This window comes from Hyperolius riggenbachi, chromosome 11 (assembly GCF_040937935.1).
Source record: "Hyperolius riggenbachi isolate aHypRig1 chromosome 11, aHypRig1.pri, whole genome shotgun sequence".
Lineage (NCBI taxonomy): Eukaryota > Metazoa > Chordata > Amphibia > Anura > Hyperoliidae > Hyperolius > Hyperolius riggenbachi.
Genome location: NC_090656.1, coordinates 202,342,751 through 202,360,464, shown reverse-complemented (window position 1 = coordinate 202,360,464; position 17,714 = coordinate 202,342,751). Strand labels below are relative to the sequence as shown.

At 46.2% G+C, this 17,714-nt stretch overlaps 1 protein-coding gene across 4 annotated transcripts in view; it reads left to right on the top strand.

The window, feature by feature from the left end:
- TUB (TUB bipartite transcription factor) overlaps window positions 1-17,714 on the top strand; it is a 305,609-nt gene that overhangs the window by 221,205 nt on the left and 66,690 nt on the right. For all 4 annotated transcript variants that reach the window (XM_068260531.1, XM_068260534.1, XM_068260532.1 and 1 more), the window contains exon 2: window positions 16,367-16,418. In XM_068260531.1, coding sequence (XP_068116632.1) covers window positions 16,367-16,418 — 52 coding nt within the window. The remainder of the gene's footprint in view (window positions 1-16,366; window positions 16,419-17,714) is intronic.

Sequence of the window (17,714 nt, the reverse complement as noted above, 5' to 3'; positions counted from 1 at the left end):
ACTTTCAGACCACTTTAAATGTACCACTAGCTGGAAAGATTGTAAAATTGAACATACATATAACATGAACATTATCCCAGAATAATATTCACCATAATTTACTTTTTTTCCCATGTTGCTGTCATTTACAGTCTTTGTACTGGTCTCAGTCTTAGTATTACCTTTATTCTTTCCAAAGGCACCCCCTGGAAGGGATCTAATGTAAGCCAACCTCCCTACTCATTTTCACACTTTTCCTGTAAACGGAAATAAATATGGCAGCCTCCATATACTTCTCATGTTGGGTGTCCTATAAAGAGGAACTTTATTCCAATCAGTAGCCGATACCCCCTTTCCCACATTAAATCTTTACCTTTTTACCGAATAGATATTTAGGAACATCTGTATGGCTGACAGTGAGGTTAAACCCCTCCCACATTGTGATGTCATGACCATGGCCAAGCAAGTACCATATCTCCCTGCATAGAACTCTCAGGGCCCGTTTCCACTAGTGCGGTGCGGAATTGCCGCATATCACCGTTGACAAAATCGCATGCGGGTGCGATTCCGCATGCGTTTTTTGCCGCGATTTCGCATGCGATTTCGCATAGGCAGGGTATATGCGATTTTAACCATGTCACTGCCTGTGTCAATTTACATTACTTTCAATGCGAAATCGCACGCGAAATCACGGGAAAAACGCATGCAAAAACGCATGCGATTTCCCTATTAAATACATTACCTGCGAATCGCCTGCATTCCACACGCAGGCGAATTCTGCAGGGTCTACCGTGCAGAAAAATCCTGCACATAAAAACGCAAATGAAAACTGACAAGTGGAAACAGTCCCATCCACTTGTATTGCCTATGCGAATCCGCATGCGTTGTCTGCATGCGAATTCGCGCTAGTGGAAACGGGCCCTAAAGTAACATTTTTACAGAGGTCACCTGGCAGGACTAAAGATGTTGCCTCTAGTGATAATTTTCAGAATTAGGGAGAGGAAAGATCTTACAATAGGCAGACACTGACTAAATAATTTATCAGGGCTGAGGAGTCTTGTACAAAAATCATTCGACTCCTCAGTGTAAGAAACCTCTGACTCCTACTCCGACTCCAGGTACCCAAAATTGCTCCAACTCCACAGCCCTTGCAGGGCTATGGAGTGGGAACTAAAATCATCCAACTCTGACTCCTCAGTTTATGAAACCACGGATTCCGACTCCAGGTTTTTCCAGAAATTGCTCTGACTCCTTGACTCCGACTCCACAGCCCTGTAATTTATGAATGAATATTGTAAAAAGTAAGCAAATTTATTCATTACGTTATTTTCACTACAGTTCCTCTTTAAATTGTTCTGAGGACAGGCTGAGGGAACACAAGGTACTTCAGGCTAAAAATGCTGGGAATTCTCCCTTTCCTGTGCATAGTGCTGCTGTTACCAGCAAGATGGCGGCTCCCATGTAGGAAAACCAGCAGAAATCAGCTATTTGGGGAAGAAGTAACCATGGAAACATTGTGTGGTCATCATCAGCATGGCTTGATATCTTGGTGAAATGTAACCAACCTTTGAAATGATAATTTCCCGGAAGCGCGGTGCCCATTCTTGCTTCTCTTCCTCAGTGTCCATTATTCAGCCTAGTGAGGGCGAGCGTCCCCTCCAATCGGAAGAACGTCGCCTTTCAGAGGGTCTCCGGGTTCCCGACTCTGAATAGCGCCCTTTGAGGGTCCCGTCCTCTCTTGGAAGGGTCTCTGAGCCGTGTTTGTCTAACAGGTGTCTCCGGACAGGAGATAACTGTGTGTGAACGGGTGATAAATTCACACGCTGTGTCTCGGCCTTTGTGCCTCGTCTTCCTGCCGATCTGGCGGGTGACATGTTCACAGCTCAGGACAAAGAACAAGCAGAGCTTTCAATTCATACATAATCTACTTTGTGTAAACATTCCGCTTTTCATTACAGAGATGTGAGGCTGGATCTCTTCATCCCTCATCAATAACTGCAGACTGTCTAGCATTTATTAAATATAAGCCGTCGCTCTGAATGTATCCTCTTCATCGTTCTTATTATTTATTAGCTGTCCTTAGTTTATAAGCACCACAGCAGTGCACAGTTGGCCTCCTTCACATCAGGGCCGTTTCTGTGTGCTTTTTATAGCGCATTGCCCTGTGTGTTCTGCAAGGTATTGATTTTCCCATGTAATTAATTGTGCCTGGTTCACATCTATGCGCTGCGCTGAGCTGCGTTACAAAAACTTAGTGTTGCATGCATTTCTGTGCGCTGAGCTGTAAAGCACACATCAATGCAAGTGAATGGGTACGTGTTTTTAGCTCATAGAAGCGCATGTCTTTTTTACCTCTAATTGAAAAAAAAATACATTTTCATATGAAAACAAAGCTTTATTGACAACTGCTACTGTTACAATAAGCAGACATGCGTAAAAAAGCGCACCGCAGTGCACTGAAATGTGCACTAAAGCGCACACAAATGCATGCGTTTTCTATCATGCGCTTTTACACGTTTCTCAACGCACCCAATGTAAACGAGGCCCCAGATCCTGCGTTATGCAAATACATCAGAAAGTACATAGAAAGTGCTTTCTGATGTCACCATTGAAGCACTCGTGAGGCGTTTTAGAAACGCAGAGAAGGATGCATTTTTTTAAAGGTTGCATGTAAGGATAGTCTATTTAAACAGCATTTCAAAAGGCAGTGAACAGCGATTTTTCCCACAATGCACTGCCATTGTCACTCCCATAATGCAGCATGTATAAATGCTGCTTCCTGTCTGTTTAGTTGAGGAAAGCAGTCTGTGCATTTGAGGAAAGATGGCGGCAGAAGCGCAACAAGGAGAGAAGTAGGTAGTGCAAGTGCACTGATGGAGGGCAGGAGACTTTTATCCACGAAGGCTTTGATCTTGCAGGTGCAGAGGAGACCAGACCAGAGCTCTGACAGCTCGCACAAACTGTACAAAAATGCTCGCAAAAACGCACGCATGTTTAAAATAACGCACAAGTGTGGACAGGTCCTGAGACACAAGACACACAATAACAAAACCCTTTCACAGCAGGGAAGAGAACCCTGAATGCAGGATACAGTTTGGGGGAAGAGGAATCTCCTCCATCAAACCTACAGTATAAGAGGTGAAGAAACACAAGATATAGCAGCGAAGTAATGGGATCCTGTCCTATCAGGCTTATAATCTAAGAGGTGAGGGAACACTGGATATAATAGAGGAGGAGGATCCTGTTCCATCAGGCTTAAAGGGAACCTAATGTAATATAAAAAAAAAGCCAGTTTAATTTACATGAGGCTTCTACCAGCCTCCTGTAGCCGCCCTGCGCCTGCGCTGTCACTGAGCGACTTTCCAGTTCGCCGCAGCGCCACTCTTTCTCCTGGATGTGCGGCCCCGGTCCGCACGCCTCCTGATTGTGCTCCTGGGGTGGAGAGCGTTCTGCGCATTCACAGTATGGGAATATCTACTGTGCATGGTACGGGAGCGCATTCCGAGGACACGCGTGGCCGGGCCACACATGCAGTGGCCATCGACTCGCTAAGCCGCCTGAAGGGGACTTTAACATCGCTCATTGACAGCGCAGGCACAGGGCGGTTGGTAGAAGCCCCAGGTAAGTTAGACTAGCTTTTTTCATTTACCTTAGGTTCCATTTGAGGTGCCCATACACACATCAATTTTCCCACTCGATTCCCTGCAGTTTTTTTTTTTTTACTTTGATTGAATCGGATGGAAATGTATTCCTTTAAATGTTCGATTCAATTAATTCTGACAAAATAATCAATCAGAAGTATCGATCGGACAAGACAGAAAATCTAGGTTGATTGAGGATGGAGCAGCAGTGACGGCAGGGCCGGATTTAGGCCAAGGCCACCTAGGCCATAGCCTAGGGCACCAAAGCAGCAGGCTAAACTGGTGCAGCAGTTGAAAGGTTGCAAATGCTGCAATGCAGGGAGATCAGGCTAGCACCTAACCGCTGTGCTCTGCTGCTAGCCGCCTGTGCAGCAGCCACCCTGCTCTCTCAGCATGTTGGTGTTGTGGCCGGCGGCTATGGACTTGGGCTGCATTGCAGAGTTAAAAGCGGAGGAGGTGGAATAGCAGCTGCCAGTAGCTCACATCTCTGCTCATCTCCAACGTTGAAGCTTCCTCTTCCCGTCTGACTCGCTGGTAACATGCTGGCAAGTCACAAGTGAGAGATGCTGGTTGGAGGGTCAGATGTACAGCAGCGGCTGAAGGAGTCGGAGGGAAAGAGGAAGCTTCTGCACTGGAGATGAGCGGAGAGGTGACACTGATGGCTACTGAAAGGTGGGAGTGGGATAGGGAGGGATTAAGGGCCCTTTTCCACTATAGCGTTTGCGATTGCTGAATCGCAAACCGCTAGTGATTTTCCAAATCGCTACGGTTTGCTTTTAACATAGGAATCGCGGTAGGTCATTTCCACTACCGCAATTCGGTTTTTACCTAATCGCGATCGCGTGGCGGAACGATTATTGCCGCGATTTTGCTATGCAGTGCATAGCATAGCAAAATTGCGATCGCAAACGTCGGGAAATCGCCACAAAATGTTGTACTTTTGCTGAATCGCTAGCGTTCAGCGCGAACGCTAGCGATTGCTAGTGGAAAAGGGGCCTAAGAGAGTCATCTGGCTACCTATACATGAGGGGGAGGGGTCATCAGGATATCTATACTAGAGGGAAAGAGGGAGGGGTCATCTGACTACCTATACTGATGGGGGCGGCTGGTGATAGTGGCCTTGGGCGGTAAAGAGTGCAAATCCGGCCTTGAGTGGCGGGCAATCGATAACGTTGCATAAGATTGAACAGCCCAACACTGCAATTGGATCAATTTTCAATAGATAACCTGCTGGAATGTATTGAAAATCGATGTGCTGTGAGTAGTAGGAATTAATTCCTTCTGAATCGTTTTGGAACAGTAGGTGGAAATCTATAAGTGTATGGCCAGCTTTACCGTTTAAAGTGTACCTGTTGGGAAAAAAAAGCACCCTAAATGGGTACTAACCTCAGTAGAGAGAAGCCTCTGAACAATCCAGATACTTTCCCCACCCCCTCCACCTCGCTGTACCAGTGCTGGGACCCCCTGAACCTCTTTAACAAGGGCTTTTTGAAGAGGTGCGGACGACCGCGCTCCCGTCCATGAAGAGCACTGCCACAGTGCAGCAGGGCATGGCGCGCAGTAGCACGGTGCCGCTCGAGCTTAGCTATTCCTGGCGAGCACAAGTGGCTCCGTGCTTCTGGGCACACGCAAGCCGTCCTGCACAGTGCGCAGGATCTGTAGTGAAAGGTATATGAAGGCTGCTATATTCATTTCATTTTAAACAATACCAGTTGCCTGGTATCCCTGCTGATCTATTTGGCTGCAGTAGTGTCTGAATCACAACAGAAACACGCATGCAGCTTATCTTTTCAGATCTGACAATAATGTCAGAAACACCTGATCTGCAACTTGTATTGCTTAAAAGAAAATACTGTGTTTTTGGACTATAAGACTCACTTTTTCTTCCCCCAAAGTGGGGGAAAAAAGTCACTGCGTCTTATAGTCCAAATGCAGGGAGTGCCTGACTTTCCCATGCAGAGGAGGAAACATGGGGACACAAAGGGGCATAGAGGAGGACACAAGGGGGACAGAGGAGGACACAAGGGGGGCAGAGAAGGACACACAAGGGGGACAGAGGAGGACACAAGGGGGACAGAGGAGGACACGGGCATAGAGGAGGACACAAGGGGGACAGAGGAGGACACAAGGGGGACAGAGGAGGACACAAGGGGAACAAAGGAGGACACAAGGGGAACAGAGGAGGACACAAGGGGGACAGAGGAGGACACGGGCATAGAGGAGGACACAAGGGGGACAGAGGAGGACACATGGGGGACAGAGGTGGACACAGGGAGGCACAAGGGGGCATGAGGTACAAAGGGGCCATAATCCACAAGATGCCCCTTCACCATGGATGCACCAGGTGTAGTATATATTTTCCCCTGGTTCTTGTCCTCTAAACCTAGGTGTGTCTTATGGTTAGGAGTGTCTTATAGTCCAAAAAATAAGCTAAATATGACAGCCTCTATATACCTCTCACTTTAGTTGTCCTTGAAAGTCTAATGACTACACACAGCTTTATGCTATGTACACGCCGTACAATTTTCTGGCTGGTTTACCTGCCAGATCAATTTTTTCGAACATGTCTGATCTGAATTTCGATCGATTTACCAATCCATTTTCGATTTTCAGATCGATTTTCGTTCAATTCCATGAAAAACGATCAAAAAAACAATGGGAAAATCAATCGGAAAATCGAAAATCGGACATGTTGGAAATAATTGACCTGGCAAGTAAATCTGCCATAAAATTGTATGGTGTGTACCTAGCTTTAGAGAGAGTGGAGGAAGTGTTGGCATTTCTACTGTGCAGACAGGATGGGTGTTTGGCAATTCTTTAACTCATTTGTTGACATTTTTATGCTAATCTAAGGCAAAATGGAACTTTGAAGATGTTGTTTGTTGGCAGAGAGTACATTTTAGCAGTGTTTTTTTTTTTTATTTTCTTGATTTTTTTATTTTTGGCTTCTATCAGTGGCGTTGTGTTTTTTGTAGCCACTTTCTTGGCTACAGTCTTCCTGATGTCGGTGGGAGGTGAAGATCTCTCAGAATGTTTGTTGATTGAATTCTGCGGTGGTTGTTAGAGGAATCGCAGCTGTCCCGCCATCCTGGCCGCACACGTACGCCAATATTAGGCTTGCAGCTGGAGAAATTCTGACGGTTTTGCCTAATGTGTCCTCGCTAGACTCTACATCAATTTCCAGTCTTCCGAGTCTTTTGTCAGCAGGGTACTTTACATATGTTGTGTCTGTGAAGAATTCCATTGATTTGGGTGGATGAATTTAGACTCCTTTCAGTGTGTGTTCATTATTGGTCGGTCCAGGATAACTCTGCTGTCCTCAAATGACTCATCAAAGGTTCCGTGTCAGCCTCATGTAGATATCATCCCTCACCTGCAGTCAGAGCCTCTTGTGGTTGGAGTAGGTAATCTGGGCGCTAATTACGGCCCAGAAATTGGGTGCTGCCGTGGGATCCAATGTTAGTTTTTATAATTAGCGGCTACTGCGCAAAATATGAGTGCTAGTGGTGGTATTCCCAGAGATTGGCTGCTGTGTAGATTAACTCTGGGTAGTGGCGTTAAGGCCCGTCCCCACCATGCAATTTTTCCGATGGAGGCTGCCATATTTATTTCCTTTTAAAAAATGCAGATTCCCTGGCTGTCCTGCTGATCCTCTGCCTCTAATGCTTTTAGCCATAGACCCTGAACAAGCATGTAGCAGATCAGATGTTTGTGACTGAAGTCTTAATGGATTAGCTGCATGCTTGTTTCAGGTGTGTGATTCAGACGCTACTGATGCATGATCCGAAAGAATGCCAGGAACTGGTAGTGCTTTAAAAGGAAATAAATATGGCAGCCTCCATATCCCTCCCACTTCAGATGTCCTGTAAAAGTGGGGCTTTCACGACACAAAAGGGAATCCGGTTATTTCTTGTTGCTCTCACTGAAGCTGAAAGTGGACCTGAACTCTTGCACAGGACAGAAGGAAAACAACTACAAATGCACCCTGTATGTATTTAGAGAGTTTAGCCTGTCTAATTCCCCCTCACCTGTGACTAATCACAACTGCAATTTGATCTTTCAGCTGTGTCAGCTGCCTGCCACAGCAGATCAGCTAATTTGTAAACACAGGATGTTAACCCGATGGCTGCTTCCATTAAAGCAGGAAGTAGACACTGTAGATTTATTGCAGGATTTGTATCCACTGTCACAAAGAAATGTTTTTCTGTAAAGGTTATTAGGCTGTTACGTATCTTCTAGAGCAGAGAGGAAGTTCTGAGTTTAGGTTCGGTTTAAGTCCGCTAAAAATGCCTTCCGATAAGTCTTTGGCTATGGCCTTCTCTCCCATTTATGTCTACCGACACTCCTAGCTTCTTTATACTGCTAGTTTCTTTCCAAGTCATCATTTTTAGACCCTCAGGAGCTCCAGCCCAGAGCGGATTATGCTGAGGACCAGCCTTGTTTGCATAAAGTGCATCTGATTCCTTCTTTTGAATCTCGGTTTCCATGGTCTGTTGGTTTGTTATCTGCAAGAAGTCTTGATTTCTTGTACCATCTGGACATCTTACATTTGGATTGCTGCAGAGACATTGATGTATGAATGCCTGTAATTGGGAGCTAATAGTCTTGGTATCTTTCCATGTTTCAATGCAGTGAAGCCACCGAATAGTTTTATTTTCCTTCAAGGACACCTTAAGTGAGAGGAATAGGGAGGCTGCCATATTTATTTTCTTTTAGGCTAATTTTCACACAGTGTGATTGTCCTGCAGCAGGAGAGCCCGCCGCAGGGCAATCACACTGCACCATTTCGTGTTAAAATCACCCTACAGCAGAGTGTGCAGACATGTCCCTGTCCTTGGAAACTTAAGGTGCGTACACACGGCGGATTTGCGCAAACGACCCGTCGTTTGGACGTCCAAACGACCCGTCATTCGGACGTCAAATCGGGCGTGTCTACAGTCCGTCATTTAGCTGATAAGACCTGGCTTTGCGGATCGCTCAAGCACGGTCTTATCAGCTGAACTACGGACTGTACACATGCCCGATTTGACGTCCGAACGACCGGTCGTTTGGACATCCAAACGACGGGTCGTTTGCGCAAATCCGCCATGTGTATGTACCTTTACAATCTAGAGGGTAGTGGGGAGGAGACACGGGTTAGTGAATGAGGTAGTGAGCCTGCCATTCCTACCAACCACAAATTATAGGATTGTCTGAAAAGGTGTCTTTTGAGACCTCTGAATGTTTCCAGGCTCAGAGTAGTACTGACAGGCTGGGGGAGAGAATTCCGAAAAAGAGGTGACACTCGTGAGAAGTCCTTGATTCGGGAGTGAGAGAGGGTGACCAAGCTAGAGGACAAGAGGGAGGGTCTCTTGGGCGGAGCAAAGGTTTTGGGTTGGATGATATCTTGGGATTAATGAGGAAATGTATGGATGTGACAACTTATGTAGAGCTATGATAGGATGAGGATTTTGAACTGGATCCTAGTTTTTAAAAGCTTTTCTTAAAGTGTACTAGAGAAAGTAATAAAGAAAGAAAGAATCAATACTTACCTGGGGCTTCCTCCAGCCCCATAAGCAGCGCTGAGTCCCCCGCGGTCCTCCTGAGTGCCTCTGTTCATCCGCAATCAGCCCTGGTAACTGGCTCAGTCGCGTCAGACGAGGTCTTCTGTGCACACGTTTCATTTAAGTGCAATGTACAATTGTTTGAATGCCCCACTCTGTGCTCCACCCACAAGTTATAAACTGGACTGAGCAGACTAGCATTGGGTTTATAGTGTAGGGTCCTTCCTAAGCACCATTTTGCTTGTTAGCAGAAGCGTAACCATGGGGAGCTGAACCTGCAATCTCAAAGGGGGACTGGGGCTTTAGGGGGACACAGTTTTATCACCCTTATTCCAGAGAAGGTGCTGCTTACGGAGCCATAATGGCTGCACTTGTTATGATTCCTGGATGATGGGCATTGTGGGGTTTACTATAGGGCAGGAGTGTCCATACTTTTTAGGCCAAGGGCCATATCACCGTTCTTAGGAGTTCTAGGGGGGGCAAACTAGCAATATTAAACAGAATTTTTGTTGATTGTTGTTAGGTACAGTGGGTTGCAAAAGTATTCGGCCCCCTTGAAGTTTTCCACATTTTGTCACATTACTGCCACAAACAGGCATCAATTTTATTGGAATTCCACGTGAAAGACCAATACAAAGTGGTGTACAAATGAGACGTGGAACGAAAATCATACATCATTCCAAACATTTTTTACAAATAAATAACTGCAAAGTGGGGTGTGCGTAATTATTCAGCCCCCTGAGTCAATACTTTGTAGAACCACCTTTTGCTGCAATTACAGCTGCCAGTCTTTTAGGGTATGTCTCTACCAGCTTTGCACATCTAGAGACTGAAATCCTTGCCCATTCTTCTTTGCAAAACAGCTCCAGCTCAGTCAGATTAGATGGACAGCGTTTGTGAAAAGCAGTTTTCAGATCTTGCCACAGATTCTCGATTGGATTTAGATCTGGACTTTGACTGGGCCATTCTAACACATAGATATGTTTTGTTTTAAACCATTCCATTGTTGCCCTGGCTTTATACTTAGGGTCATTGTCCTGCTGGAAGGTGAACCTCCGCCCTAGTCTCAAGTGTTTTGCAGTCTCCAAGAGGTTTTCTTCCAAGTTTGCCCTGTATTTGGCTCCATCCATTTTCCCACCAACTCTGACCAGCTTCCCTGTCCCTGCTGAAGAGATGCACCCCCCGAGCATGATGCTGCCACCACCATATTTAACAGTAGGGATGCTGTGTTCAGAGTGATGTGCAGTGTTAGTTTTCCGCCACACATAGCGTTTTGCATTTTAGCCAAAAAGTTCCATTTTGGTTTCATCTGACCAGAGCACCTTCTTCCACATGGTTGCTGTGTCCCCCACATGGCTTGTGGCAAACTGCAAACGGGACTTCTTATGCTTTCTGTTAACAATGCCTTTCTTCTTGCCACTCTTCCATAAAGGCCAACTTTGTACAGTGCATGACTAATAGTTGTCCTATGGACAGAGTCTCCCACCTGAGCTGTAGATCTCTGCAGCTCGTCCAGAGTCACCATGGGCCTCTTGACTGCATTTCTGATCAGCTTTCTTCTTGTTCAGTCTGTGAGTTTAGGTGGATGGCCTTGTCTTGGTAGGTTTACAGTTGTGCCATACTCCTTCCATTTCTGAATGATCGCTTGAACAGTGCTCCGTGGGATGTTCAAGGCTTTGGAAATCTTTTTGTAGCCTAAGCCTGCTTTAAATTTCTCAATAACTTTATCCCTGACCTGTCTGGTGTGTTCTTTGGACTTCATGCTGTTGTTGCTCCCAATATTCTCTTAGACAACCTCTGAGGCCGTCACAGAGCAGCTGTATTTGTACTGACATTAGATTACGCACAGGTGCACTCTATTTAGTCATTAGCACTCATCAGGCAATGTCTATAGGCAACTGCCTGCAATCAGACCAAAGGGGGCTGAATAATTACGCACACCCCACTTTGCAGTTATTTATTGTAAAAAATGTTTGGAATGATGTATGATTTTCGTTCCACTTCTCACGTGTACACCACTTTGTATTGGTCTTTCACGTGGAATTCCAATAAAATTGATTCATGTTTGTGGCAGTAATATGACAAAATGTGGAAAACGTCAAGGGGGCTGTTGTTAATCAGTGGCTGTTACTGTTGCTGGGACGGTGGCTGCAGCTTATTGTTGGTTGTTGCTACTGCTGATGCACTGGCTGCTGCTAATCAGTGGCTGTTACTGCCACTGGCACAGAAGTGGCTGCTAATCAGTGGCTGTTACTGCTGCTGGCATAGTGGCAGCTGCTAATCAGTGGCTGTTACTGCTGCTGGCATAGTGGCTGCTGCTAATCAGTGGCTGTTACTGCCGCTGGCACAGAAGCGGCTGCTACTCAGTGGCTGTTACTGCTGCTGGCACAGAAGTGGCTGCTACTCAGTGGCTGTTACTGCTGCTGGCTCAGAAGCAGCTGCTAATCAGTGGCTGTTACTGCTGCTTGCACAGTGGCTGCTGCTAATCAGTGGCTGTTACTGCTGCTGGCACAGTGGCGGCTTCTAATCAGTGACTGTTACTGCTGCTGGCACAGTGGCTGCTGCTAATCAGTGGCTGTTACTGCTGCTGGCATAGTGGCAGCTGCTAATCAGTGGCTGTTACTGCTGCTGGCATAGTGGCAGCTGCTAATCAGTGGCTGTTACTGCTGCTCGCTTAGTGGCTGCTGCTTATCAGTGGCTGTTACTGCTACTGGCACAGTGGCGGTTGCTAATCAGTGGCTGTTACTGCCGCTGGCACAGAAGCGGCTGCTAATCAGTGGCTGTTACTGCTGCTGGCACAGGGGCAGCTGCTAATCAGTGGCTGTTACTGCTGCTGGCATAGTGGCGTCTGCTAATCAGTGGCTGTTACTGCTACTGGCACAGTGGCGGTTGCTAATCAGTGGCTGTTACTGCTGCTGGCATAGTGGCGTCTGCTAATCAGTGGCTGTTACTGCTGCTGGCATAGTGGCAGTTGCTAATCAGTGGCTGTTACTGCTGCTGGCATAGTGGCAGCTGCTAATCAGTGGCTGTTACTGCTGCTGGCACAGTGGCAGCTGCTAATCAGTGGCTGTTACTGCTGCTGGCATAATGGCTGCTGCTAATCAGTGGCTGTTACTGCTGCTGGCATAGTGGCAGTTGCTAATCAGTGGCTGCTACTGCTGCTGGCACAGTGGCAGCTGCTAATCAGTGGCTGCTACAGTGGCGGAGGCAGAGCGGCGACACAAGGTGGCCCCTACATGTGGCAACGCAGCTATGGAATTAACAACTGTAGAGAGCTTTGGGGGCAACCAGAGAAGGCTCAGCAGGCGGCATTTGGCACTTTGGATATGTCTGCTATAGGGGAAGGTAGTCCTTGTTCCTCGCTTGGTAGCAGATCTTGTACACAGGCTGGATTGCCCATAAGCATTACACATTCACATTGTGTTCCGGCAAGTGCTTGTATGGTGTTATCGCTCATTGCGAAGCCTCCCGGAGGTCTGTTCCAAGGCAGGGGAGGGGGGTGGAGGGGGGAACGCGGGGATGGTACGTCTGCCGCTCATCCTGGCTGTGGAGATGGCAGAGCTGAATGCACAGCTGCACTGTAGAATCGCACCATTATATAGCTGCCAAGCAAGGCCTCCGCACACAATCACATCTGTAGTTACAGTTGGAGCGGAAGCCAGTCTGCCGTGATTCCCTCCTAAGGGGGTCTTTTTCCCACCGCCACGTGAATAAAAGGCAAAGCAAACATTCCTTAGAGTGGCAGGGCATTGCGTTCCTGTATATCCTAGCACATAATATTCTGTAATGGGCTGTCCTTTTACTGATGGGAAATATTTTGGATGAAGGAGAAAAATATTACACTACCGTAAACACTACAAAAGACTTAATTCAGTGATATATCAGTTAAAGTGAATGGGAACCACATTTAAAAAAATGAGATAGATACTTACCCAAGGAGAGGGAAGGCTCTGGGTCGTATAGAGCCTTCCCGCTCCTCTCCTGGTCCCCTCGTTCCAGTGCTGGCTCGCCTGGTAGCAGTATTTTGACTAATTTAGTCAAATACTGCTTTACCCGGACGAAGGAGGCTTCAGAACTCTTCAGGGAGCCCGAGTGCTCCTGAAGAAGGGCGGCCCTGTACTGCGCCTGTGCAAGCACGCTCTCTTGCACACTCACGCCTGTGCAGTATGGAGCCGCACGTCTTTGGGAGGACACGGCTCCCGAAGACTTCCAAATACCCTTTCGGTGGGGGATTGAAACGGGGGGGAGGGAGCCAGCACAGGATAGAGGACACCAAGAGAGGAGACGGAAGGCTCTATATGACCCAGAGCATTCTCTCTCCTTAGATAAGTATTTGCTTCATTTTTTTTTAAAATGCGGTTCCCATTCACTTTAAAGAGTACATAAGGTAAAAATGACAAGCCTTTCATAACCGGCTATGGGGGGGAGTTTGGGTTAAATACTTACCTGTTGTGGCGTCATCCCTCCAGGCAGGTGATCGCTTGCCACCAATGCTCTGGCCACATCCATCTGCGTTGCAGCGGAGTTTTCTGAGACTGGGGGGGGGGGGGGGGGCAAATGTAACCTAGAATATGTGTCATCCCTATATAAATGTTTAATAATTGTTTCTTATAGTACACCTTAAAGCAGACCCGAGCTTTTGCATAGCACACAATGAAAAATCTTTATATCACATACAGCTGCTGAAGAAATTGATTGTTTAGGCAGATAAACCTATCTAATTAGTTCTTATCAGCAACTGTGAATAGACTGCAGGAGAGCTCTGTTTAGGCAGCTCTCCATATGGTTGACACAGAGGCCTAACGCTTTCAGTGCCTCCTGCAAAAGTGACCCCCCCCCCTTTCCCCAACAAACTGAAGGAGAGAACTGTAAAAATCTCAGGTTGCTCCCAGTTGCACTTTAGCTTGGATGTGCATCACGAAACTGGGATTTTGAACAACATAATTTTTTTTAATCTTTGATGTGTTTGGCTTATGCAGGAAGGAGGAATCGTAAGCACAGGAAAGTAGGAACCTTAAAGGACCACTATTGTGAAAAATGTGTTAAGTTTAAAATACATATATGTACTATGTTGCTATCACTTACAGTGGGTATTAAAAAGTTGACATATAACCTCATGGGGAATTCCCAGTATTACCTTTATTCTTTACAAGAGCATTCCCTGGAAATTATGTATACAGAGATGTCAGCCAGCCCCCTACTTATTTGCACACTAATTTGGCAGTTAAGCTAAGCAAATTTAGTTCTGTAAGTGCTTTAGTAAATAAATAATTGATAATCCCCCCAGTGATTAGATGGACTAGTTCAAAACCTGACCGATCTGTCCTATTTTCACTACCTTTTCAGGATTGTCATGTTAATACACTTTGCCGCTTACGATGCTATGCCCCTATTTTGATGAAATTGGAATTTCTTTTTACACTGGGAGCTGAAGAGTTTATCATATTCCCAGTTCTGCTCCATCCCCTGCCTGATAGCAGCAGATAGCACAATTGTGCTGTGTCCTTACTGGATTCGCTGGGGTTCTGTGTCCTGTCACCGTCACCTCCCACACTGTAGTCTACACACAGACATCCAGTCTGCTCTAATGACAACTAAATGCACCCAGATTTAATCATGATAAACCTAAACAGAACCTGTGTGCATTAAATTACCTCCAAATATCCTTTCCGCCTCCAAAGTCGCCTGCTTGGTGAATCTGATATAGCGATCTGTACAGCACTGTGTCAGAACTATGCAAGGGTACAGTGTGTGACTGTGGTGAGGACATTAGAGTGTAAGCTCCTCTGGTGCAGAGCCTAATAGGAACCGATGAATGATCTCTGTACAGCACTGCGGAATATGTCAGAGATATATATTGTATAATAATAATAGTGTGTGCCTGTGGTGAGGACATTAGAGTGTCAGCTCCTCTGGTGCAGAGGCTGATGGGAATGGATCAGTGACCTCTGTACAGCGCTGTGGAATATGTCAGAGCTATATAAATGTATAATAATAGTGTGTGACTGCGATGAGGACATTAGAGTGTAAGCTCTCTGGTGCAGAGGCTGATGGGAATGGATCAGTGACCTCTGTACAGCGCTGTGGAATATGTCAGAGCTATATAAATGTATAATAATAATAGTGTGTGACTGTGGTGAGAATATTAGAGTGTAAGCTCCTCTGGCGCAGAGACTGATGGGAATGGATCAGTGACCTCTGTACAGTGCTGTGGAATATGTCAGAACTATATAAATGTATAATAATAGTGTGTGACTGCGATGAGAACATTAGTGTAAGCTCTCTGGTGCAGAGGCTGATGGGAATGGATCAATGATTTCTGTACAACACTGTGGAATATGTCAGAGCTATATAAATGTATAATAATAGTGTGTGACTGTGGTGAGGACATTAGAGTGTAAGCTTCTCTGGTGCAGAGACTGATGGGAATGGATCAGTGACCTCTGTACAGCGCTGTGGAATATATCAGAGCTATAGCATACATGTAATTAAGGCGCCGGGAAATATGAGTGTAGGGTAAAACTGAAAAATGTCTCACTTTGCTCCTGCAAAAATCCTGGTGGTGTTAATTACTATTCCCCCTCCCGGGAGATATTGACACCGGGGTCAGGCATACTTCAGCTTCTAGCTATTGCTGACAGTCAAATTACGCTGTTTTTATTGTAATTTAGGCTCCTTCTTTTGATGGCGCTCAAATTACTGATTAAGTACCGCTATAGCGGTAATTCACATTATGGCCTTTGGCGGCACCGGCTGCACCAAAATGTTCAAGGTAGTGTGTGTTTAGAAGAGATCTGTGACTAGACGGGGATGGGGTTATTGTCAGGGCTGTGGAGTCGATACAAAAATCATTCTACTCTGACTCCTCAGTTTATAAAACCACCGACTCCAACTACCGACTCCAGGTACCCAAAATTACTCCTACTCCACAGCCCTTTTATGGCTATGGAGTGGGTACAAAAATAATCCGAATCCTCAGTTTATGAAACCACCGACTCTGACTCCAAATCCAGGTACCCAAAAATTGCTCCGACTCTTTAATTCCGACTCCACAGCCCTGATTATTGTAAATCTTGTGCCACAGTGTGCAATTTTTTCTTTGAACAATAGTTTGCACTATACCTGAATAAAATTGCAAAGAGTCACATGTTGAAAAATACAAAGCGCATGCTATGTCTGAAATTCTTGTTCTTCTTTTGACAGCGTTTTGGACGATGAGAGCAGCAGCCTCCGCCAGCAGAAGCTTGACAGGCAGGTGAGTTTTTCTGTAGACTCCTCCCATCACCACACCTTTCCTTCCTGTAGGCCTTCTTAGCTCCTCCTCACATCCCCCTGTTGACAGATCAGCCACTCCCACTTCCAGTATGGTTTCAGCTTTCAGATGGGGTCTGTCAGCTCCTTATATGAACAGACTGCAGGGACATTGATTTAACCGAAAGAGACAGTTTCATCACTTTTGAAATAATTTATAGGAGACCAAAAGCTATATTCATTCATCTTCCTGGAGACAGGGCCGGTTCTCTCATGAAGCAAGGAGAAACATTAGCATCAGGTGCAGAGATTACAAGGGCAGCATGTTTGTACTATGTTTACACTTACAGCATGCAGTCAGAGTAGGAGGAGAAGCAAGAGGCGAGCGAGGGGAAAAGGTTATCATTGGGGAAAAGCAGCTTGTTGTGCTGTGTGAGGAGTCTGACAGTGAGGGAGGTGGGGGAAGGCAGGAGAGCAGCAGTGTTTCAGTTGAATTGCACAGCAGAAGGGAGGAGGTGGCACCCCCGTCATGACTGAGGAGGAATAGGGTGGCTGAGGGTGAGCAGTTTGTTTGTCACAGACTCACAGGAAGCCATTGTGCTATTGTGTTGCGCTGCAGCATGTCATGTGAGAACATTAAATGAAGCAGAGTAAATTGTCAGGTGCTGTGCGATCATTCCAGAACCTGTCTGGAGATGTTTTAAGTTTATCTGTCAGGAAAGAAATTAATACAAAACAAAAGTGTTGCCCCTTCCTGTGGTACAAGGAATGTGGTATTTAGCTGCCATAGAGGTGGATCCTAGCAAAACTCTGAAAACATTCCTGCCCATTGGTGCAGACTGCCAGAAACATCATCAGAAACCATCAGAACATCAAGCGCCCCTGTAAGGCCTCTTTCAGACGGACGGCTAAAGTATGCACTTGCCGAGCAGTGCAGCTTCCCGTGTGCCAGCCACCAGTGCAATTCGGGTGCATTTTAAATGCAGCAGAATGGCAGCGGTTGTAACATCACACATGACAAGCTCACACGCGGGGGCATTACCCATTGGCAGAGAGCCACGACATGTTGCATCTCAGCTTTGCTACGTCCGCACACAGATGTGACTCTAAGGACCGTTATCGAGCACCAACAAGCACCCGGCTGGTGCAGGAGAGCAGCTGCCCGCCTTTCAGCAGCCCGTCTGAAAGAGGCCAAATGCTATGAGCTGAATTCACTAAGCATTACTGCATGCGTTAAAGTAAAAAATGATATTATCAACAGGGATGGGTTTTCAATTATTCAACTACTCGAATTCGAAAT